Genomic DNA, 23545 nt, shown 5'->3' on the forward strand with positions numbered 1-23545 from the left:
AGAAACAAATCCCTATAATCCATTGTCACGAACTTCAATCTGCTTCTAAACCGTCCAAGAATTCCTGTAACCCAGTCATGCATGGCACAGACCTGCCTGTTTTACTGGCATGTGGCTCACGCGGCTGCGTCAGATTTAAAAACGAAAGGACATGAAAGACAGCATTATCAACAGATGAATCGGGGAGATGTTTTTGTTGGAGAACACGATGTCAATCTGGTCATCAGTCCTTAAATGATCCACAGACCTCCTGAGGACTCTCATTGGACGCCCCAGTGACTCAGTATCCACGTCATACCGAGGTGTGGTTAATAGTGTGGCTATATCCCACTTGCTAGGCTGTGCACAGCAGTGTAGATGTTGCAGTGGTGCATTGTGGGAAAGGCCTGCAGGTGCCTGGCTTTGTGCTCCATCGGTGACGAGTTGAATTGTTTTGCAGCTTCGAATCAGCATAAGGTTGTGGAAGCATTTAATTAAAAAACAATACAATTTCTCTCCTCCCCAGCTGGGACGTTTATTCAGGCTCCACTTCAGGTGTCCAGCTGTTCCAGCACTGTTTAAAAGCATATCTATTATTTCAGACATTTAGATATAATGTGTGACGTCTGTGTCTGGCTCTTCTCTCACTTTCCCGCAGCACACAGGAGTGGGAAAAGCCCTTTGTTTTCTAGTCTGCTGGCAGTAGTTGTTTTCAATGCGTCAGACATTAAAATCGGCTCGTCTTCGTCTGCGTCTCTGAGGCCGACCGTGGTGAGAAGAAGGTCAGGTCTCTGAATCATGGATATCAAAGATATCAAAGGTAGTCTTGGCTGTGCCGGCGTACGGCTCTTTCAGCAGTGTGGGAGAGAGCGCCAGCATGAGTGATGGAGGGGCCGTCTCTCCCCACACTGCAGTCCTCTGTGCCTCGGCTCTCCGGGTCGTCCGGGTCATGGACGGGCGTTCCCCGGTGGATCTGTGCGATCCCTCTTGCGACAACCCGAGGAGCCCCGTCAGAGTTCTTGCACGCTTGTTCGGGCGCACTCAGACGCCTCGGTGGTTTGTAAGGAATGGGCGGCCGATTGGAAAGGAGGAGGACACGCTCTCCAGCCGAGGCCGAGGTCAACCTCGACGCAGATTTGCCGCATAGAAGGGTGTCCTGGAAACTGCCCGGATGCGATTAATTTGAAAGCACTTCGGCGTAGCTATTCCTCAGACACTTGGTCAACCTTTGAATGCCGGGAATCTACTGATCAAGTCTTGTATGATTAACGAGGCTTTGCTTGAATCTCCAAACCCTAAAGGTCACAGTGCTCCTACAGCGAGTGCGTAATTAACACCCCAGGGTAACTGCCTGCTTGTTTTGACCAAATAAAACGGCCAGAACATGAAAGCTGTTTGTTTTGTTTTCATCGTTTATTCCCAATACTGACCCATGTGCTTTCAGTACAGAATGCTTGATGCTCAGCTATGTGTAGAGTTTATTTTCCCATTTTTATATACCGGTTTATTTCACAATATCAGCTGTCCTCCTGATTAATACAGACACTAAATACAAGCTTTTGGTTACAGGAATCAACCCTGAATGGTGAACACAGGGTTAATTGTGAGGGTTTGATGTTGCTGCTCATCTGCATCACTCATGTTTCCTCGATGCATTGAGGTGGCAAGGATTTCATATAAGACTGACAGGCGTGTGGCCAGTCAGTGTGACGTCTCTCAGTGATGCACGCAGCCCCACAGTGGGAGTAACAGAGACGCACTTCTCCACAGGACACCGTGTCTGTTGTTGTTATGCTTTGATAACGGCTGAACGGCGAATCAGGTTTATGAAGCCCTAAATAACCGCACACACTATCGACAGTAGGGCTGGGTGATATGACTTAAAAATAATATCTCGATATTTTTAGAAGTTTGGGAGATACACGATATCTCTCTCTGTGTTTTTATCCAATCAAGCTACAAAATAAGACCCAAGACATTCAAACTACAAGTATTTCGTTAATCATTAAATATGCAAAATTAACAAATACCACATGCAGGCTGTCATGGTCAATATATGCAGAATGCAACATTACAGCGCAAGTGTTGTGTGATTACTATTACGTGTGTTATGTTGTTATGGGATATATATATATATATATATATATATATATATACACACACACACACACACACACACACACACACAGCATGATTTACTGTCACATAACAATAACGCAACACATACACTGTAAAATGGTACAGATTCAGGTAGATTTACCACATCCGGGTTTATAGTGATGCATTTAACATCTGCTAGACAGGGACATTTCTCCTCTGACTGTCATGTTTCGATTCTGCTTACCATTACAGCATGTGTTAATACAAAATAGTTAAATAATAATATAATCATAAAAACTGTTGTACCACTTCACCATCTTAATAAAAAAAAAAAACTTTCTGCATCTGTTTGCATTGCTTTCCAATGTATTAAAATGCAAAAAAACTTTATAATTCTTAAATTTTATACACCTCTAAATTAGCAGGGTGGGGGGTGTGATGGCGTACTGTCTGGGTGCTTACAGAGCGAGTTTAGCCCGGTGACGAGAGAGGGGGGAACATGTGCGCTTGTGCATTAAAGTGTCTTTTGGTTACTGTGATTATTCTGTGTCCAGTTCACTCTCCTCCATGTCTGTTTGTGTTTCTGATGCACATTGCCTGCCTGCATCCGGCACGTGTGGAAGAACCAGGAAGAACGCAAAGCCGTAAAGAGTGGGATTTGCGACAACAAAATAAACGATAGAGCATAATAAGAAACGATAGACGTTTTCCTATCGTCACACGATATATATCGTCATATTGCACAGCCCTAATCGAAAGCAGAGGTTAGCCGAGCTCTGACGAGGACTGAGGCCTTCAGAGACGATGCCTTAATCCGTCTCCTTTCGCCGCAGAGCTCAATTAAACCAATTCATTCAGATTGTTATCAGGCAATCAAAGACAGGGGTCTCGTTTTAATCTGTGGTTAAGTGGGGATAGTGGCGAGGTGTGTGGGGGGGTTGGGGCTGTATCTGTGAGAGCCGACAGCGATTGGCTCCCAAGCTGCGGGCGCCCGGGCCTCCGCACAGCCTGCGGCACACTCTGAAGGTGCAGTTCACATGGGGTTTCACACTGAGGGGTTTCACTGCGTCTCGGGCTGCGTTGGCCTCAGCCCTCCGTGCCGTGCCGTGCCGTGCCGTGCCGTGCCTCTGACATTAGTGGTCCCCATCGATGTTTTTTCCAACTTGTACGATATTGTCTTACTGATGTTTGAGTTGTTAATTGGTTACAGAGTAATAGGGATCTTGATTGTGAACAGAAGAGTATGGAATATAACACAGAAACCTGAAGGCATGGGATGTTGGCCGTCCGGGTGCAAAAGTACTAAGGTTTGACATGTGCCTGTTGGGGATGCTGTGCCTGAAAGATAAATGCTTTCCTGCCCACAGATAAAACCCTAAAAGGCAGTTACACCAACGGATGATCAAACGAGCGACTGAAGAAGGCTGAACAGCGCTCGTGTTAATTGGTGTTTTCCAGCGCTGTGCTAATTGTGCAGAAGCTCAGGCCAGGAAGCATAACGAGCTCTTCTTCCATGTTGCAGAAGCACCGTTAACCCTGTGCGGTTCGCTAATTAGAGTGACTTTCAGAAGAAGCAGGCTGTAGTCTTGTGGCTCGCTGTCATTATTACGAGGACGGCAGAGGGGTCCTTTTTCGGGGGAACGTCGGGGTCACAGGCTCCATCCCTCCACCATGCGATCTCCTGCTCTCCCTCCCTTTAGTCATTAGTCACCGTCAGGCACTGTAATCACTCCTCTCTTTAAAGTCGCTCCCTGTCATGTCCTAAAGCTGGTTGATGAAAGGTTTAATATGAATTCCTGTGGAAATTAATTTTTATTCCCTAGTGGTTTAGTGGCTGTCGCATCGTTGCGCTGCAGTTGATGATGTTGGTAATGGGGTGCGATTCATTGATGCACACCCCCGTAGCGTAGCGCCCCCTAGCAGTGCGGCAGTGTATGTGCAGGAGTCCAGCTCTCCCCCCCACTGTGAAGCTCAATTACATTCACCTCTCAGCTCAGTTCTTCTATCTGCAGATGTGTGTGTGTGTTTCCCCATTGAGATGCTAAATATCGAGAGAGAAAGTAAAAGCTGACAGCCCCGTGTCCTGACAGTGTTCTGTTTGTTTTGTTGCACGAAAGAGACTCAGATAATTCATCGAGTACACGAGCGCGTCTCTGGTGTTCAGTCTGCCGGGCTGGGAGACGGCTCTTCTCATCTCGGCGAACTCGCTCTTTCCTGGCAAACGAGCAGGCAGTGTCGGGGGTGCACGCGAGCGCTGGTGACATCGCCGCTAAACTGTGGAGATGATGTTTCATTTAATCTTCATGAAACCACTTTATCTCTCCTTGTAGAAGCCTTTCTGTGCCGATGGCGACGGCAGATCCTCTCTGAGCGTGACCCCGAGCTTCTGTGCGCCATTGCCAGAGAGCAGCGTTTACTGCCTCCTTTTACATCCCACCAGATTGTGTAAAGATGCGTGTAAGTGCTGTCCGAGCCGCAGTGACTAACCCACCCTCTCCGTGTCTTCTCCCCGCAGATCCGTCTGTCCACCAGCGGCAGAAGGCAGTGACCGACATTTGCTTCAAGACTGACATAACCAGCCTGATGGATTTCAGTACCCCAGACTCCTCCCTGGACAAAGGTAGGCCCGTGTGTGTGCCTCTCCATCCGTGCTCTGTTGATCATGCAGAGGCTGCTCGCTCTGGTTCGAGTGCAGGGATGGTTTGTGTACTACAGTAAGAGCAATTTTTTTGCACATTGTAGCATCATAGTAGGTTGTCAACAGGGAGAGGGATTTTGTGGTTTCAGTTTTGCTCTTTCTAAGGAATGGACGATCTTGCGAAGATCACCCCCCCAACTGTATTCCTCTCACTCATTGATATCTCCCCTCATTTCTGTGAATGAAAGATAGGGACCATCCACACCTGTGCCGGACCGCTGTGCTCGGTTTGGTCCCAGACTAGCCGCGCTCCGGACCTCACCTGTGCGGTATAAGACGGTAGAACTGCAGCAGGTTTGATCTGGTTGCAGAAATCATGAATCTGGTTTTGTTTGAACATGAGTTTCTTCCCGAGAGGAGCAGGGAATGCCGAGAGGGCCTTTGTCTCCGTTTTCGTACAGCAGGGGGTGGGTTTGTGCGTCTCCGGTGGTCAGGTGTGCGGCAGAGAGACCCCTCCTGCGTTTGAAGACAGATCCAGGACGATCCACACCGGGTTTTACAAGCGCCAGTATGTCAGCAATCCACAGCCGACAAATATTTCACTTCGGCTGCTTGTTTTAAGTTGGGCGGCGTGGACCGAAATGGGGACTTAACCCAACGGTGCCTTTCCACTCAATTGATGCGCACTTGTGAAGTGTAAAATGGATCTGCCTGTAGTGCCGAGGCAGCACTCTGTGTCTAGCAGATGACTGGCTGAGTTTGGGCTCTGAACACCCAAAAGTGCCCTTCTTACAAGTGCAGCTGTTAACGGCTCGGCTGTGACCTTTCACAGGATTGCAGAAGAGCAGGCGGCTCTTTGGCCTTAAATTCAGGCTACTTTGATCCGTGTCGCACTTTAATTCATACCGAGTCCTCGACCCGGCTTCCCGAACCTTTTGAGTTATAAATGGAACCTCTGTAATGCCCTGCGTTTTATTTTTAGTTTTTTATATAGTTTTCTTTTTCTGCCACGCAATTACCCTCATGGATGGAAATGCCTCCTAATGCAGATTGCATTAAGCCCGTCTGTGCATGTGGATAAATGCTGTTATGAGGTTAAGTGTAATTTTTGTGAATCGATGGGCAGCGGTCATTTCCCTGAGACTCACGGCGCAGTGAAGCCCACACCAAGCTGACCGAGATGAGTTTTGCATTTCGCATTTCGTCAGGAAACCTTCGAATTTGAGCACGGGGAGCGAGGCAGGCTGGCAGAGAGACGCGCAGCCGCAGCCAATCAAAACCCTCGCTTCACAATTAGCTCAGAGACGCCTCTAATTCTCATTTCCACATTAAGTCCATTCACAGCTATTGAATTTAGCTGCGCCGGTATTGATGCAGCAAATGGGCCGTGATTTATGAGAATGCAATGCATTAAGGCTGTTTGGCTGGAAATGTTCCTAATTTGGTCCTAATGTTAGCAAACATGGCTTTGACTGTGAAATCGCAATTTCCGATGAAGCGAGCTTCAGGAGTCGAGGGTAGCGTGGATCAGGCCCTCGGGATATGTCCACAGCGTCCCGGGCCCCCAGCGGGAGTAGCACATGTCTCGGTAACATCCACGACACAGTGTATGACAGAGCGGTTGTGTAGGATTGTAGAGGAGGTAGTGGCTTTCCAATAACTACAGCGTTAAGCCTCCTCCACTGATGTTAGGAGACATGCCTGTAATTGGCTCATATTGTCCGTGTCCAGACATATCACAGTCGAACGCGCTCTCTTCACCTGTAGTGTCAGTTCGCATGGCGCTCCGGGGGTCTGTCCTCAGGGTGACGGGCCGTCTGAACAAATCACTGCAGCGCCCCTTAAACAATTGGGACAAGTACATATTACAAGCGTGTGACACGGACCGTTCACCCAAAGCCAGATATTTATTTGTAGAAACCTGTTGAGCTCGGCCTTTAAACGCAATGTCACTTCAATTGTTCACTGGCGGACGGGTTTGGGGTTTGTTCCCACGAAGCATTAGTGAGCTTTAGTCACAACTGTGCGATCGCAGTGGCAGTGCTGGTCTGTGACTCCCCTCCCCCGCGCGCGCCCAACACGCACACTGGGAGAAAGCGGTAACCAGACCTGGCGTCCAGCAGGGCGAGCGTGCCGTGCCCGGCGCTGTGGCAGCTGTTTTGTTTATTTTCTGCATCAATAACCGGTAACTTCAGGAGGATTACTCGGGAAGGAGCCTGCAGGCGTGCGGTGCTGCCTGAACGCCGAACCGCCGGACCACAGGAGAGGGCGGGGGGTCGGGCAGGGCCTGCTGGGAGGAGAGAGCGCAGGACTGTATCACAGTGGAAACCCAGACCTGCACCCAGTGTGCAGTTCACACGACAGCCTTCAAATAAACGCTGTTCCACTGAGGGCCTCGTTACTGCAGGATGGCAACAGACCCACTAACGAGGGTGACCGGTTGTGCTAAACGTGCTCCTGTAAATGAAGATCATTTCTATTCCACGGTTGTTTATTTTTGCTCAGCTGGTCCGCATTCGGGAGTAATGATGCCTTTCATTGAGCTTATTAGTGGATTGGACAATCTGCGTGTAGCGTGAATGAGTTGACTGTATGTTCAGCCAGCTTTCTTCCTCTTCCTCTTTCTTTCCGACCCCCGAGGAACAGATACTCACCTGGAGCCGGTGAGGAGCAGCGTGCGGAGCAGGGCGTCTCCATGTGGAGAAAACGTTTGTAAATGAGGTGTAAGATGGGAATCGTGAGGTCACATGACACCGGCCTCTCTGGCGGACTGTGAACCACTGCAGAGGAATGCAGTTTTTAGCACGAGAAAGCTGCTCTCAGCAGTGTTGTATGGGCAGCAGAATGAGACCTCAGGACTGCCCTCTGCTGGTGGATTGTCTTGAACAAGGAGGAGCGGGGGTGGGGTGGGGGGGCAGCCTGCCAGTCCAGCTGGTGCCTTATCAAAATGTGCCTGCTCAGAGAAACGCCCCCCTCCCCCCCACATGCAATACCCGAGGCCTCATCAGATATCAAATTGTGTTTCCTTGGAATGAAGTGCAGCGCCGTGGCATCGTCTCATCACAGCAGGGTTCGCCAACCCCCCCCCAGCTCTTAAATACCACATGGCATAGAGCCTGTATTGTGCGTCCCACAGCAGGGGGAGCAGGTGCTGTGCTTGGATGTTTGGACATGAAGTTCTGATCGCTGAGATCTGTCCATATGGCTAGTCTCTGTGTGAAGTGTGAGTCAGATAAGGATACGCCCGGCGAGCAAAGCCAGCCTCAGATCTCCGTCACCACGTCATGACATCATCGTTTCCCCCCCGATTCCCCCGTCGCTGATGTTTGAAGTGACCGGGTCGGTGTCATCGGTGCCCAGTGGGGTTTGAAGGCTGGACGTGTGCCCTCTGTGTCCTGTGACCTTCTCTACAGACTTCCTCTAAACAGATGCACGGCTCCCAGGGGGCTGGATACAGGGGGTCAAATGTCAAAGGGGCACAGGCCATGCTGGGGGCGGACTGATACCGTCCCGCCCAGTTTGGAAAGGCAGGAGCAGGAAGTACATCTCCATAGAGCCGGGGTTGTCCTTTGTGACCTTGCCTTTGTTTGTCTGGTATTTTGACGACAAGCCGCAGGTCCTGTTTAACACCTGGGGGGTCATTCAGTACCCTGTGGTCTCACTCGTTAACTGGTGAGCAGCGATATGACTGTCCAGTATATGAACCGAAGACATTGCGCACCTGTGGAGTTGTTTTGTGTCGACCCAGTTGTTTTCTGGAGCTCCTACCTGGAAATTGCTGCTCCCTGACCTCAGTTATTTGTATCTGAAACAGTAATTTGAGCTCCAGTGCTTTCAGAGCATCAGCACAGCCCCGTCTCTCGGTGCAGTGCCCTCCTGTCTGATCCAGCTGGAATAGTGGAACTACTTGTCCTCAGCCCAACCCCCTGCCTGGGTCCACTGAGCAGGACAGCCCCAGATCTTAGGTCTAATTAAATGACAGTTTAGTAATCTACTGTAGTCGCAGATTATCTTGGCATCTCTAGTACAGTTAGTGTAGCAGCATTTCTGCAGGATTAAAACGAGCACCTTGGGAAGCAGGGGAACGGTGGAGCTGCTCATAAGAGCCACTAGGCTACGATTCAAAGCTTTATTGTCCCCTGTAACAGTCTGTCATCCTTTCAGAGTTTTTGTGTTTCTCTGCTCCGTGCCTGATGCTTTACTGGTGCATTTGCATCTGTTCTCAACCTTTCAAAGGGCGCGAGACCGAATAAAAGATTAATGATTCGGTGGTTCGCAGGCAAGGCCGAGATGCCAGATACTGCACACACACTGTTGCTGTGTGGATGGATGATTTGAAATGGAATTGGGTAGCTTTGAGTTGTTGTACAGCTTGTGAACAAAGGCTGTATCCCACCTTCTCGCCGTGTGATATTGTTCCTTCTTTAACAGACCATCTTTTTATGTAATCCTTCATTCTGTGATGTGTGTGTGCCGTGCGTAAGACCAAGGCTGCGACTGAAAAGGCCAACAAAACAAAGCGTGCGTGTTATTCTGTGTTATGTGCCATAATCCACCGACCCAGGGAAGTGACAGCCACAATGGGCCGTGCGATTGATCTGGCAAACATCTCATTAACCTCATTAAGCCGTCCGCACGACAATGAGCAGTTGACACCTCTCCCGTCCCAGCATGCTCTCTGCCTCGCACACAAAACGCCAGATGGTTCGTGGTGCAGCACAGATATGAGCGCTTTAGGCATCTGTGCCGCAAGGAACAATAGGCTTGGGTTACACTGCATTGTGGCAGAAAGTGCCAGGACAAGCTTCTGCAACCAGAGCTTTTTGTGCTCGGCACTGAGGAGTGGAGGGCGTGCCGCCGTGGCCTCAATGCGCTCTCTGGAGCTGCAATGCAGAGAGGGGATTACGGGCCTCCTACGCGGCTCCGGACAATGGCTCTCGTGTAGAATATCGTCTTTGTGTTGCCGGCTCAGAAGGGGCTTCGTGTGGGTGGAGCGCCCTTGTGCTGCAGGTGGTTCTCACTTGGCACAGACCTCCTTTGTAGCCTCTTAACATGAAAAGATAGCGTTTTGTTGGGGGTCTGGTGTACAGAATCTAATTTGGCTGCTCTCTGAGTCTAACTGCTTTTTCTTCTGTTAACAGTTGAGCGCTGCGTTTTCTCGTAGTCCCCGTCCGGGAGGCTGTTTGTAAACGCCAGCGCTTGCCGACAGGCCGCACAAGGTGAACGCCCCCCAGCAGGGCTCGTGTTAAGTTGCGTTTCCTCTGGAAGATTTGGTCCGCACAGTTCCGCCCCGGGGAGCAGGTGTCTGCAGATAACCAGTCCTTGACTCCGGGCACTTTTTTTCAAATGTCTTCACACTGTATAGTAACACCCCAGCTGTGTCACTGTCAGCTGAACTTATCAACTTATCACAACTCCCTCTCACAAAGCATCCTTTCATCCATGAGGGGGTGGATAGACTGACTCCTAACAGGTGGTTTACAGAGCGCACATTCGATTGTTTGTTTCTGTTTGTGTTGTTGTGCTCAAGACAAGACGAGTGAGTGTGTGTGTGTGAGAGAGAGAGAGAATGAGTGTGCGTCTCTGTGCATGCGTGTGTGTTCACAGGAGCACTTGTGTACGGCTCAGGGCCACGTCTCCGCTCTCATCCTCTCTCTCTCTCTCTCTCATCCTCTCTCATCCTGTCTCTCTCGGTGCCTGCACTCTGGCGAGTAACTGACAGTGCAATCCAGCTCTTAATATCTCCTTTTTCTTTCCCCTCAAGTAGCCGTTAAAAGGCTCTTGTGCAGCTAATCTAGGGTGACATGCCGCCACGGTGCTGAGCGGGGGGGCTGTGGGCGGATGGCAGCTACATTGAGCCGTGTGTCCAGAGAGAGGGGCTCCCTTCTCCAATCAGAGAGAGAGAGAGATGGGGAGTGGGGGGTCGTCTCTGAGCATCACTGCACTGCGCTGGGCTGGGCTGGGCACGGACGCAGAGCCAAACCAATAACTCACTGTACTCAGAGTGCGAGAGTAGAGGCAGAAAAATACCTGAAAAAAGACAGAATGAAGGGAAGGGAGATCTTCACGACACTTGCACCCCCATATTAAAGATTTATTTGCCAGTTCTAATCAAACGTGAGACTGCCGTTAATTAAAGCGCTCATTTTCTATTTAATGGCTTTATTGGAACGACTTGACGGCTGATATAGTGGGACTCCAGTGACTCTCAGTTTCATCTGTGATGCAGCAACAGCTTTGCAACATCTGAGTCAGTTTTCACTTCCTCCTCACACGCATGTTTGGAAGAGGAACGCTTCATGCAAAGGCTCAGATTTGCATGCAGCCCGCGCCTCCCCCTGTCCCTCGCCCTGACCTCCGGCGCTGGCTGATTGCGGTCTGTGATCCCGAGCCCCTCTCTCGCGCCGCACCGCTGCAGTCAGTGTGTGTGATGATGTTTATGCCGTGTTTGGCAGTGGAGTAAAACTCGAGAGGCGGAAGGAAATGTTTCGGCCAACTGACCTGGGCTTCACCGGTGAAGGAGGAAGGACGAGGAATTCAAACGGTCACACGAACTTAAATCCTTCCAGACAGATAATGTGTTACTATAGATATTCAGTTTATTCAGAAAGTGGCCACACTCACACACACACACACACACACACTCACACACAAACATCCGTCATCCTGGAGAATTATTGTATGTGAAGATTATATACAAAGAGAGAGCTGTAGAGTACCAGGCACTCGACGCACAATTCGGCAGCCATGCTGCCGTGTTCTTGGTAACTGATTTGCATATTTGTTTTTTTCCCAGTTTTTTAATTTTTATTTGTTTAAATCAAACTGGATCATATGGGCTTTAGCACCCTTTTGTGATTTGAACAAAGTTTCATCTCCTGTGCCTTTAGCTGCCCTGAAAGACACACTAGGATGTGCACAGAATATTTGTCATTCAAATAATTATGCAAACAAAATAAAAACAGTCCTCGAGGCTCCAAAGCAAAGCAGAGTTTCACCAGTGGCCTTCAGAGCAGCGTTCAGGGAATTGAGAAACCTCACGCATATAACTAGTTCAGTCTCACCAAAGATATTGGGGTCACGTGATCACGGCCCGGTCCAGAGTTTTGATTTACGAAAACAGTTTGTCATTAATTCCTCAGTAAATTTACACTTTCGTTTCAGCGTTCTCTTGCTTTTTGCCGTTTGTCTGCCTGTTGTCACTCCCAGATGGCTCTGCTCTTTCTAACGAGCAACGTCTGCCACGCACCGACGCAGGCCTCCCCTCCACACAAGTCCCGGCGCTATTTTAAACCCAGATATAGGAATATCTTCGCTCACGGGTCTCTGCCACACAGGTCCGCTGCTGTCGGGGCACATGCACACCGGGAGTGGACTTCAGTCTCAATCAAAGTGACTCAGCAGTTTTGTGCCTGATTTCTCCAGGTGTTTTGGTTTAAATGAGCCGTGGATTTACACCCAAGCAACACAGCATTCCTCTTTTCTGGGATCAATTATCAACCAAAACAAGGAAACTGGCCTGATTGAGCTCCTCGGGTTTGTAACCTCTCTTATGCTCTTCAAACCGCAGGAGAGCGTCGCACACAAAATCGCTAACCCAGAGGAAGTTCACCCTCGTGTGTTGCCTGACGCTCAGTGTGTAGAAAGTCATGTTTTCCAGCCCGGGGGCCGTGTCGCGTCCGGCCCCTGGAACACACCGCTGAACTGTGTGTTTCGGGTTTAATGGAAAGCGTGTTCATTGGTGCCCGGATGAATTATTCATGCTCAGCTCTTGCGCTGCTTTGGCCCGTGTTGTTCGGGAGAGACGCCCTCCAGATTGAGTAAATGCCGGGATTAATGCCCCGAGGTTGAGGGCGAGAAATAAATACACCCAGGAGCTTCTCTTATTCTACGCACGGGAGACGGCTGAATAATGAGGGAAGTGATCAGCTCCACAAGCTCCCGAAAGTGGGCTTCTGTCTGCGGACGGCTGTTCTCAGACTTGTCGAGTGGCTGCTTGTACATTCGAAACTCGGCTGTGGATTGAAACCCTCCTAGGCGGCCCGCGCTGAATGCTTAACGAGGCCGAGGAGCGCCGAGCATCTTGTTCGGTTGTTATGTGCAAGTAGCGGTGTTTCTCCCCCACAGCGGGTCTGTATTTTTATGTAGCGGCCGAGAGAGAGGGGCAGACGCAGGATAGTGTCGTATGATTTCCTTCCATAGCTGTGTGTTTTACCAGAGGATTCGGTGTCGAACTAGATATAATCTCCTCCCTTCCCAAGACATTAAAATAATTCTCTTACTGTCTTTCCATGTCTATTAATGTTCAGTTAATAGGTGTAGCCCACTGTTTTTCTGCCAGACACTTGCTGTATCCCGTTAGATATCCCGTTTTCCACGCTTTAGCCTAAATGCTCCTCCACTCGTGTGCTCTGATTGGTTTAGGATACATCTAGTGACTGTGCTCTGTGAGCTAATTAGATTGTTTCTTAAAAATAGTTTGGTATTCCTCTGTATTCAGCATCCAGTCTGTCATAATTGCTGTGTTCTACCTGTGGGGATGAAGATGCATATTTGAGCAGCTCCCAGCTTGTGTCATGCCTGAGACGTCGCAATGTCCAATTCTGTGGGTCCGGCACCGGAGTTGGTGTAATTTAATAAAGCCTGCGTCGTCAGAAGCTTTGCCGTAGCCCCGCGACTCAACCGCTTCCCTATCCATACTTACTCACTCTTCCCCATTGATCGCCTTAATCTGTGTAAGCTCCCATTAAATACACAAAGCCCGGCAACACCCACATCATCCAGATGGCCTCGAAGAGCCAAAGCTGGCTCAGGCCCAGATTAAATAGAGACTTCGACCCAAAAAGCCGAAATCAGATTCCCGAACGAGGACTCGATCCGATCCCAGTGGGGAGATCCCGGCAGCCTGTGGCAACCGATCGGTGACGTGTGTGGATTTTGCTAACCGCGGACAGGCTGGACTCTGATCCACTCGACTCTTGAGGCTATAGTCACCGCGTTTTGGCTTCCTGATGAGGGCGCTCGGCCCGTGGGCGTCCAGGGCCAACGATGTCTTGATCGTTGGGGAGAAGCTTACACTAATGATGCTGTAACACGCCTCAGCTGGGGACACGTTGATTAAGACTGCGCTCCCTGAGAAAAGCCCACTTATCTCACAGACACAAGCCTGTCCTCCCGGCTCCCTTAACACAGGCGGGGGAAACAGAGTCCCGGTCTCGTAAAGCAAGGCTTGATGCAGAAGCACATAAAACTCACAGGAGTCTCTTGGCGATTTGGTGCCGCTTTAAAACATCTCTGTCCCGACTGGAGGAGATATTCAAACACGTAGCGTTCTCGTATAACTCTCTTGTGCCTTTTCCTGTTTCTTCACTCCTTCTGTTCTTTATTCTGTTGGCATTTCATGTCTGGTACATGGGACCTGATCCCCTTGTCACCCTGCGTCCTCCCCACAAGTGTCGCCCCGTCTGCACCGCTGCGCTGAGTAGGTGTTTGTGGTTTGATTTGGATTTTAGATTTCTTTGGCCCCCGGCTAGTCCTGCAGAGTGTCAGTGTTCTCTGATTTGCAGGGAGGAACAATAAATAAATAAAAAAGAGAGAGGAGCATGTTGGGGGAATGAGATGAAGCTGGGCTCGCTTCAGGCACGGCGCTCTGTACCGGCAGACCCTCTCCCTGGCACATAAGGAGACATCCGTGTCGGGAAGCTGGGGCAGCCCATTAATCTTCAGTTTGGTGCGCAACCGTAATTAAAGGAAATCAAGAAACCGCTGTGTCACAAGGAGGACAGAGAGGCGAAGATGTGCCGTCAGCTGACTGTGGCACGGTGCGCCCACTCTTCTGTCTCGTCAGGGAGTTTAAAGGGGGAGGCTAATTACTCAAATCACCACAGCCTCTCTTTACTGGCTAATAAAACGTCAAAGGGCTTGCGCTCTGACTTGAGCTACTGAGTTTCCTTTCTTCTGCAGGAGTCGCTCCATTTCCCCAAAACTGCAGGATGAAAACAACAGCGTGTGTTGACATTTCAGGGATTAAAAGGGATTTATGTTACTAAAAAGTGAATGATACAGAACAGGTGCTTTAGCAGGTTACACATTTATATTCCTCGTCTTTCCTTGTGTTCGGTGCTCTCCCTGTCGCTGTGAATGTAGGTGAGAGCTCTGAGAAGTGTCGCGGCTCAGAATATAAACAGATGACAAGCAATACATGTTGAAATGTCGAAAAACACCATTGGCTAAATCAGTCACGGAAAAAACCCTGATGTCAGCGCCTTTGAAAGGTGTTTTTTCTGTTGATGCTTTTGCCGATATCAAATGATTTGATGACTTGATTTATTTGTTTTTTACGGCTTCCCCAGGTACCTTCTCTCCCTCCCACACAAACTGTTACAGGTTCTGTTCATCGATATAGAAAACTGACAGCCTGTTATATATGTATATATCTATATATGTATGTCCTGATGTTTCTGTATTCATCCCTGCACAGATTCTCCAGCCCTCAGTGCTCACTTCTTCTCTGTACTGCTTGGCACTTTATACTCCTAAATATATATATGTATGTATGCATGTAATTAAATAATTAAAATCTGAACCACCTCCTTTCGGCTGAGGTTTCAGCCCGTCACCCAATTTGCTTGTCTGTGCAGGAGTTTGTATGCGGAGCACGTTGGCTGCAGCACAAAACTGGAGCGAATACTAGAGGTTCATATACTGAGAGTGTTCGGAAAAACAAAGACAAGAATGTAAACAAAAACCGCAAGCCCCCACAACAGATGAAGAAATGATAACGATTAAAACGATTTACTGTGCGAGCTGTAGTTGCAGGCGGTGCCAGGCAGGCCGAGTCCTCCTGTACTCGCACCTCCATCACCTCGCTTCTCCCGGTGACTCTCGCGGCTCCCGGCGCCCCGCTCCTGCCTCCGATGCCCCGATGACACCCACACGGAAGCATTTACACAACACTCGGGTTTCGATATCTTCTTTACTTCCCTTAGAACAAAAGGGCGCTGTGCCTCAGTGATGTCTCTTCACAGACTGAGAGTGTGCCGCGCCTTTCCTTCTGTGCACCTTTTGATTATGATGAAGCACCCCTGTGAAACGAGCAGATTGTCTCTTTCCGGACGTCAGCTCTGAAGACTAACGCTTCCCCTCGGCTGGGGGAGTCTGTGTCACTCCCTCCCATCTGGACACAGCAGCGGTTGTGATGTCGGGGGGGCACAAGTGAACAAATGAACCCCGCGCCTTCCCACCCCGAACACCTGGAGAGAGACGAGCATTGATACAGCAGCTGTAGAGCACAAATGATGTCAAATGCACCTAATAAAAGAGACTATGATTAATTTTTCAACCATATTTATAGTCTCTTACTCAGGATGGCTGTTTTCCCCTTTAAACAGCGCTTTTTTCTTTCCTAAACTGCCGATGTTTAAACTAGAACTTGCGACAGAATGACGCAGACAGTTGGGCTGGCCTGAGACGGTACCCGAAGCGAGGGAGACGGGGACGTTGTGAAGAGATTCGAGATTCAAGGCCAGTGTAGAGCACGTGCGGATTGTGTTTAACTTAAGCAGAACACGTCAATTAAAAGTTGTGGTTTCTCTCGTTATAATAGGCCTGGGAGTCAGCTGTATCTTTCCACCGTTGCGAGTGGCCTCGGGGCAGTATTCCTGTAGCGTGGGAGAAGGCGAGACAGGAATTCATGCTCCTCGAGCTTGAAGCCCTCGATCCGTCGGCACTGTCGGCTAAACCTGCACACTGGGACAGGTTCGACCAGATCTCAGTGTGTGACACCTTGAGCGGTGAAAAGAAACCCCGTGTGATTTCTGTTTGAGTGAGATTGTGTTTCCTTCCAACGGGCAGAGAGAGCAGCAGAACAGCGGGGCTTGACAGACAGACGCATAATGAGTATTGACAGGCGGGCGGCCGTTATTGACGGTGTTGACAGTGCGATTGTGACTGAAGGGGCAGGTGAGCGGCGCGCGATGGCGAGGGCACATCCTGCCACCGGGCCGACGGAGGCCCCTTCGCGTCTGCTGGTTAACAGCCACGTGCCACCCCCTTGACTGACAGACTGAATAATAACTCTTTATTTCTGAAATGCCTTGACTGGAGGCTCTTGATGTTGTTGTTGTTGTTATTTTGCTCGGGCTTTGTCCGTCCCGGGGCCCAAAAGCGCGAGTATCGAGACCCATTCATAAGCTCGTGCTCCAGACTCATTAATTCCAAGTTGCAGATAGACAGATACACTGTGTGTGTGTGTGTGTGTGTGTGTGTGTGTGTGTGTGTGTTTGTGTGTGTGTGTTGTCACCGCTGTGTTTAATGAGGATGGCAGATTTAATCGGGTCTACAGCGCAGGTCAGACACCTCAGACCTGCGATAATGTTCACACCGCGAGCTGTCGGCCCATTTCCTCATCTGCTGAAGATGCCCATTAACACTGGAAAAAGCCTCCTAATTCGCTGTGTGTTATGTATGTAGTTCTTTCGAAAGACGTGGAAGCTCTCGGCAACCAGCAGCCTTCCCTTCACCCGGCGTCGCGGTGTGGCAGCTGATCACCCCCGATGCCTCTGCTCAGGGTCGGTGGAAACAGTGCAGCCTGTGTAGGAATGTCTTTTGCCCCAGAGCGCGCAATTCTCCAATAATCCCGGTTGCCGTACAGTATCGCTGCCTCCTCCCTCACTTTAACTACAGTGATTCACTCGGTTTGTCATTTACCCTCCGGCTGCTATAAGAGAGAGAGAGAGAGGCTGGATTTATTATAACTCCTTTCTTGTGTTTTTAACGTTTATATTTAATCTACCCCTGAATCAAGCTATAGATCCGTCTTTGCCTCCCTGGCTTGTAAACGCACTTTACGGCCCATTCTTCCAGGGAAGTGTCGCTGCAGAACAATCTGACACTGTTGTCTGTTTAATTATGCAGCGTAAATACTGTACAAGTGCCGGCAGGATGCTTTTAATTGCTGCGGCCTGTTGACCTGATTAGTGATGTATCTTGATAAATGACTCCTCTTAGTCCTGAATTAGAGGAGACCTGGAGAAATCCCCTACTCTCTGAGGTACGCGCACCCACACACACAACAGAGTATGTGTAAAAGTTGCTGATGTGTTTTCTGCTCTGGTTCTCTCTGCCAGGGTTCGGTTTGATTAGTTTTTTCCCCTCATCGTCTCACAAGGTGCTGGTGCATCTGGGTTTGACCTCTGGTTCAATCCCCATACTTTTGTAATATATCATGGTAATTGAGGCTTCACTGCAACCTGGTGACTGCCTGGAGGGGAGGCAAAATATCAGGGTTTGGACACCCAAGAGATCTGTTTTTGTCCTGGGGGAGATTTCAGTGTTCCTCTCCTGTGTGTCTGATGGTTAAAGGTCTCATGGTCTGTGTCGTCACTGTCCCGGTTTGTCTCACGTCTTGTGAATGCCAGTGCTGCGTGACAACATGCTCTGAAGGGAGCTATACCAAATAAAAACTCCCTGTAATGTCTGTAATACTGGACGTTGTGTGTTTATTGTCCTTTAAAGAGTCCATATTGTGCAGAGTCTGTTGAGAACAAGAGCCATTTACTCCTCACTGTGGCAGTTTCCCATCATGCATCATTGTAGTGTCTGCATTCATTCGTAAATTGTTGTGGAGTTGTTTTTGTTTTCTTCCATGTAAAAGACCTTCATTCTGAGAACATGAAGTCAGAGGTCAGATCATCCAGAACGAACCACCATCTCTCTCCTCGCTTTCATCCGCCCCCGAGGAACCATCCAGGATGTAAAACCACTCCACTGAGTCCTCAGATGCCCCGAGACGCTGCTCTGAGAGAAAGGAGCTATTGTCAGTGTAAATGCACCACTTTAATCTCAGCTCTGAGAGCCGGGGCCCGAGTCGACAGCAGCGGGGGATTTGTGCTCCTCGCCCGTGGGTTTCATTCTGAAGTGACAGGGGACTATCGAGGTGACTTCTTTATTTTGTATTTATTATCGAACAGGAGCAGTCTGTGGGAATACTGTTACTGTATTAAGTGGTAGTAGTGTTGGTATTATTATTAAGTTGCCAGATGTGACAAGGGAACCTGTTTTTTGCCCCAGAGATCAGAGTCAGTCTCTGAGCCGCAGTGTTCAGGGCTTCTCGCTGTGACGGGGACGCCCGCTGTGGCAGCGCTGACACTAATGAAGCGCCGGGGCTGTGATTGTGCGAGTCGGCGCCACACTGCGGTCTCTGCCGCCCACCTGAGCGCCCTGAACCCAAATCGTGGTTGTTCTTGTTGACGTAATTTCGTTGGCTTCGTGTCGGGCTGCAGAAACAGCATCGAGGAGAGTCTTTCAATCCAGCTCGGAGAGGGATTAACAGCAGCAGTCTCCAGGCTGTTTAATATTTATAACTCCAGGATGATCACAGATACTCTGATCACTTCCCTTGATATCTAATTGGATTTCATGTCACACTACTTTTTAAGATATTTAATCTGCTAATTCGATACGTTGTGCTTCTCACGCTTTGTTATCATTGTGTTCTTGCATATGTAAATTTGTATTGTGTTGACATTATTTCACACACCGCTTGTGATGTGCGTTTCTGCCCCACTTATTTTTTGTTTTTTTGCAAGAGAAACAAAACAGCATCGCAATTTAACCGCCACGCAACAGCAGCAAACACAGAAATGCATGTGAGAAGGAAACTAAATAAAAGTTGCAGAAGCCTCCCCTCAGAGAGCAGAGGGAGACGGTGGGGACAGCAGGAGACGGGACATCCTGCTGGGGACTCGAGACGAGAGTACACCCGGGCCGGTTGTGTTGGACTTCCCCCTCATGGTGACCTGGGCACTAGGATCCCCACGCTCTGACCGACACACTTGCCCCGGTGTGCCTGTTGCTGTAGCACTTTTACCATGGAAGAGTCCGGCTCGCTCGCTTTTTGTTTTGTTCAGTTCTTCCTGTCCTGAGAGGTTTGACAGACCCCGCCGTGTGCCAATGCCTTGACACGGCTGTGACAAAACACCAAGCTCAAACAGAGCAGACCCCAACGCTGCAGGCAGTGCCATGCTCAATGCAGACAGTCACGCATAATGCTGAGTTGTTGTTGTTGTTGTTGTTGTTTTAAACCAGGAACAGTCTGGGACAATTGGAAAATCCACCAGTTTTTCAGATAGGCTCGTTTTTAATGTGGTGGCGCATTCTCTGTCTCTCAATTAAGACTGTCTGGCAAGAGTGTGGCCTGGGAAACTGTACAACTGTGCACCAATTCAAAAGAAAGCTTGGATCGCAAACATTTCCCTCAAATCGTCCAGAACCAGCTGAGCGAGACTCTGGGATCGAATGGGGCGAGACGGGCTGAACGGCCTCTGGTCTGTAACCTCTCTAGTGTTCGTAGCTTCGTGTCGGGGCAAAGCGCACAACCAGGGTCACAGACAGCAGGGTTTCACTCCAGGACAAATATCGACACACAGTTAATGCGTGAGGAGACGCAGACTTAATTGTTGTCATTGTTGTTGGTGTTGTAATTGTTATCATCAGTGTGTGATTTCACCACACAGGCCCTGCAGCTCCGAGTCTGTAATCAGCCCTGACTGGGACTGACGGGGACGGACCGCTGTGCTGATTGATTCATTAACTCCAATCTCTGCTAATGAATGACTGTTGAATGACGGGGGGGGGCATGGCTGTGTACAGTGATGTAATCAGGATCAGAGCCCAGAGGTCGATTGATTCATTGACACCCTGGAGAGAAATGTCTGTAAATTCTGTGTGGCAGCTGAAGAGACGAGCAGACAGGAGGCGTGTGTGTCTTCAACAGGCATGAACAGTAAAATCACAAACTCCGATGAACCCGTTGGTTTGCCGAGTTCTGCGCCCAGTTATTGGATAGCGTGCCCTGATGCTGGAAGTTCAAAGGAGTGTCGGTGTGTGGAGTTAAAGCAGATCCCTCGTCTCGAATCCTGAGACCCACGCTCACCCTGATTAGTGCGGAGATCACAGAGAATGTCCTCATTAAAAATACTGCTGCATCAATTCCTCTTTTTCAACGTGTTGACAAACTCGTAAACACCCCCATGAAGCGTGGGAACAAACAAGTGACCTCCTGGCATGAATGTATAAACCGTGTTAAATAATGCGACTCGGGTAATCGACAGGTTGTGTGCCGGTGGTGGGGATACAGGGATACTACATCACCCCCCCACCGGGTGTCTTACTGCCCTGGAATTGTGTCGTGTGGGTTGTTTCCGGGGCTGGTGTTGACTGATGTTAAGCTGTTGTGTTCAGCGCGGTCTGACTGGGACCGGGTTTCCACAGCCGCGTGTTTTCAGGGAGCGTAGCTGCTGGAGGGCCCTTGGAACTCGAGCTTGTCGGAAGAGGTGCATTGTGGTCCGGCAGTTACAGGAGTATTGTTGGCATTTTCCCAGGTGTTCCCATGGGGGGATCAGTGTTATTGTTCCTGTTCCCCTCCTCCCCCAGGTAAAACATTAATCTCCCACAACAAGCCGGGGAAGGTGGAATGAATGAGTTCATTTTAAATAAACAAAACTGTCATTGAGAGGCAAACGAGAGAGATTGAGTAACTGGGTGGAAAAAAAGAAACATTTCCAAGTAGCCGTTTCATAGCTCAGCCTTCCAGACATGCTGGGAAGCATTTCATTCTGATCAATTAAGCAGGAATACTGGGACAATCTAATCCATAATGGTATAACTATGTATGTTACATAGTATATATTATTAACCTAACTCATTAGGCTCCAAAAAAAAGTTCCCTTAACTGAAAATGTGACTTGCTTAATTGGTACAATTAGCACAAAAGATTAATAAATGCATGTCTGTATAATATATTAGCTGTAAAGGCTAGCTAGGTTAAAACGTGTTTTTGCAACAGGGAGATGCAGAATAAATATAAACATACATCCAACCCAATTAAGTTAATGAGACTTTTCCTTTGTGGGCCGTTTCCGATCAGCAGGTTTGCAGGAATGTGATGAATGGCAGCTGGCAGGCCGAGCCGTGGCCCGGGGCGGTGAGAAAGAGGCCGCGCGGCACTCAGAGCTCACCTGCTCACAGCACACACCTTCCACCCCCCCCCGAGCACTGCCTGAGAGAGAGAGAGAGAGAGAGAGAGAGAGAGAGAGATTCAGAGATTGTGTGGGAAAACTGTAAGCCTCTGACAAGTCCCTCCCCCAGGTGAGCCGTTGGGAAGCTGGGCAGGGGGGAGGGGAGGACTGAGCGTGCATTGCAGTCCTGGGGGAGTGTCTGCACAGGTAGAGAGAGACAGAGTATTTCCTGGAGACCTGCGCGCTCGGAGGAGAAAATGGAGAGGGAAGAGAAACAGCATTGAGGATTCAAGGGAGGAACTTTTTTCTTTCTTTCCACAAATATATGCATCTATATTCCTGGGAATAACAGAGGAAACCCCCCAACACAAACAGTGGAGACCCTGGTGCCGGTGTGGGAGATGAAGTCGGACGGGGAGGAGGGCAAACCCAGTGAGTGTGACGTTGAGCGCTGTTGAGTCTGTGCTGGTGTTCAGGCTGTCCTGTCCCCCCCCTCAGCACAGCCGCAAGGGGGTGGTGGGAGCTGTAGGTTTCTGTGGCCCTGAGGGTGTGTGTTTGAAGCACTGCCAGGGGGCCGTGGAGAGGCCTGGTGAATCGGAAAAGCTGGAGAGAAGTGTGTGTGTGTGTGTGTGAATGGGTTGGTTTGGTTTGGACGAGGGTTGTTTGATGTGGCCATGGGGTCCAGCTCTCACACAAGGCGGCTGAGACTCTTCAGTCTTGAGGGTCCATTCTCCTAACGCCCCTCCGAGCGCACACCTGCCGTGTTCCCTGAGCGGCGCAGAGTGTGTGAGGTGCCGCGCTGCAGGGGCTGTCAGCTTCAGAGTGCTTGTAGGCGGTTCAAAGACATGCCGTTGTTACAGGTTTGTGTGTTGCGTTCGTTGTTTAACTGTGTGGTCAGTCCAGCGCTCGGGGGGAGTGTGGCCGGCCCGTGTGGGTTGAGTTTGAATGGGATCAGGATTTTGAAGCTGTGTGGCTGTTTCAGCAACTGGAGTCTCTTATATTCCACATCCACGTTTCTGAGACGTGTCCTGGGACATTGTTGGCTAGTTTGAGGACACACTTTGTGCTTTTAAGGGCCAGTGTGGCGATGTCTCTGCTCATGTGCTGCAGTGAGTGCAGTGTTGGTGTCATGAGCGGCTGACGCAGGGGAATGCAATCACTGGAATGTGATTTGTTTTATTTATTTATACGGTCTCTCATTTATAACACTCCAATCACACCCCCACAGTACAGCGTCACACCCTCCTGCACTAATACAGGGTTGGGATAGAAGGCTCTGGTGCCTGAGATGTGAACCGCAGTGCTGTGTTGTCAAAGCAGTGGCCGGCGCGCACCTGTTTCCCTCGCAGTGAGAAAAACAACCCAGGGAAACAGTGAAGTGTCACATCAATCTCTCGGGTGCTGATTGAAGACTCCCTCTCGGCAGTTCAAAATGTTACTTTGTTTGTTTTTCCCGTTTTAAAAATAGAGTAGTCATTCTAGCACGCCACAGAACACGTTCCTGCTACAGCCCATAATGTCTCGCATCTTAAGGATTTAAAGACGGATAGTAATTATGTTGTGTGGCCGTTGTCTCCCTGTTGATACATCGCTGTTAATGGTACCCTTGTTGTGCCGTTCCCATGGGAGTCTGCCCCCCGCTGCGGCGTGGAGGGGACCGGGGCAGCGTGAAGGGAGAGGAGGGACGGGCAGTCGGCGCCTCGTTGAGTCTTATTTAACGACATCACCCAACTGAGCTCTGAGTAAGTGCCCGTCTCGCTGCTGAAAGTATATTAATTACCGCCGGCCGCAGAACGAAGCGGCTGTCAGC

At 49.6% G+C, this 23545-nt stretch overlaps 1 protein-coding gene across 3 annotated transcripts in view; it reads left to right on the forward strand.

Annotated features, from left to right (window-relative positions):
* Positions 1-23545, forward strand: part of LOC136714065 (kazrin) — a 302349-nt gene that overhangs the window by 198534 nt on the left and 80270 nt on the right. For all 3 annotated transcript variants that reach the window (XM_066691378.1, XM_066691379.1, XM_066691380.1), the window contains one exon: positions 4595-4699. In XM_066691378.1, coding sequence (XP_066547475.1) covers positions 4595-4699 — 105 coding nt within the window. The remainder of the gene's footprint in view (positions 1-4594; positions 4700-23545) is intronic.

Source organism: Amia ocellicauda, chromosome 18 (genome assembly GCF_036373705.1).
Source record: "Amia ocellicauda isolate fAmiCal2 chromosome 18, fAmiCal2.hap1, whole genome shotgun sequence".
In the NCBI taxonomy this organism is placed as follows: domain Eukaryota; kingdom Metazoa; phylum Chordata; class Actinopteri; order Amiiformes; family Amiidae; genus Amia; species Amia ocellicauda.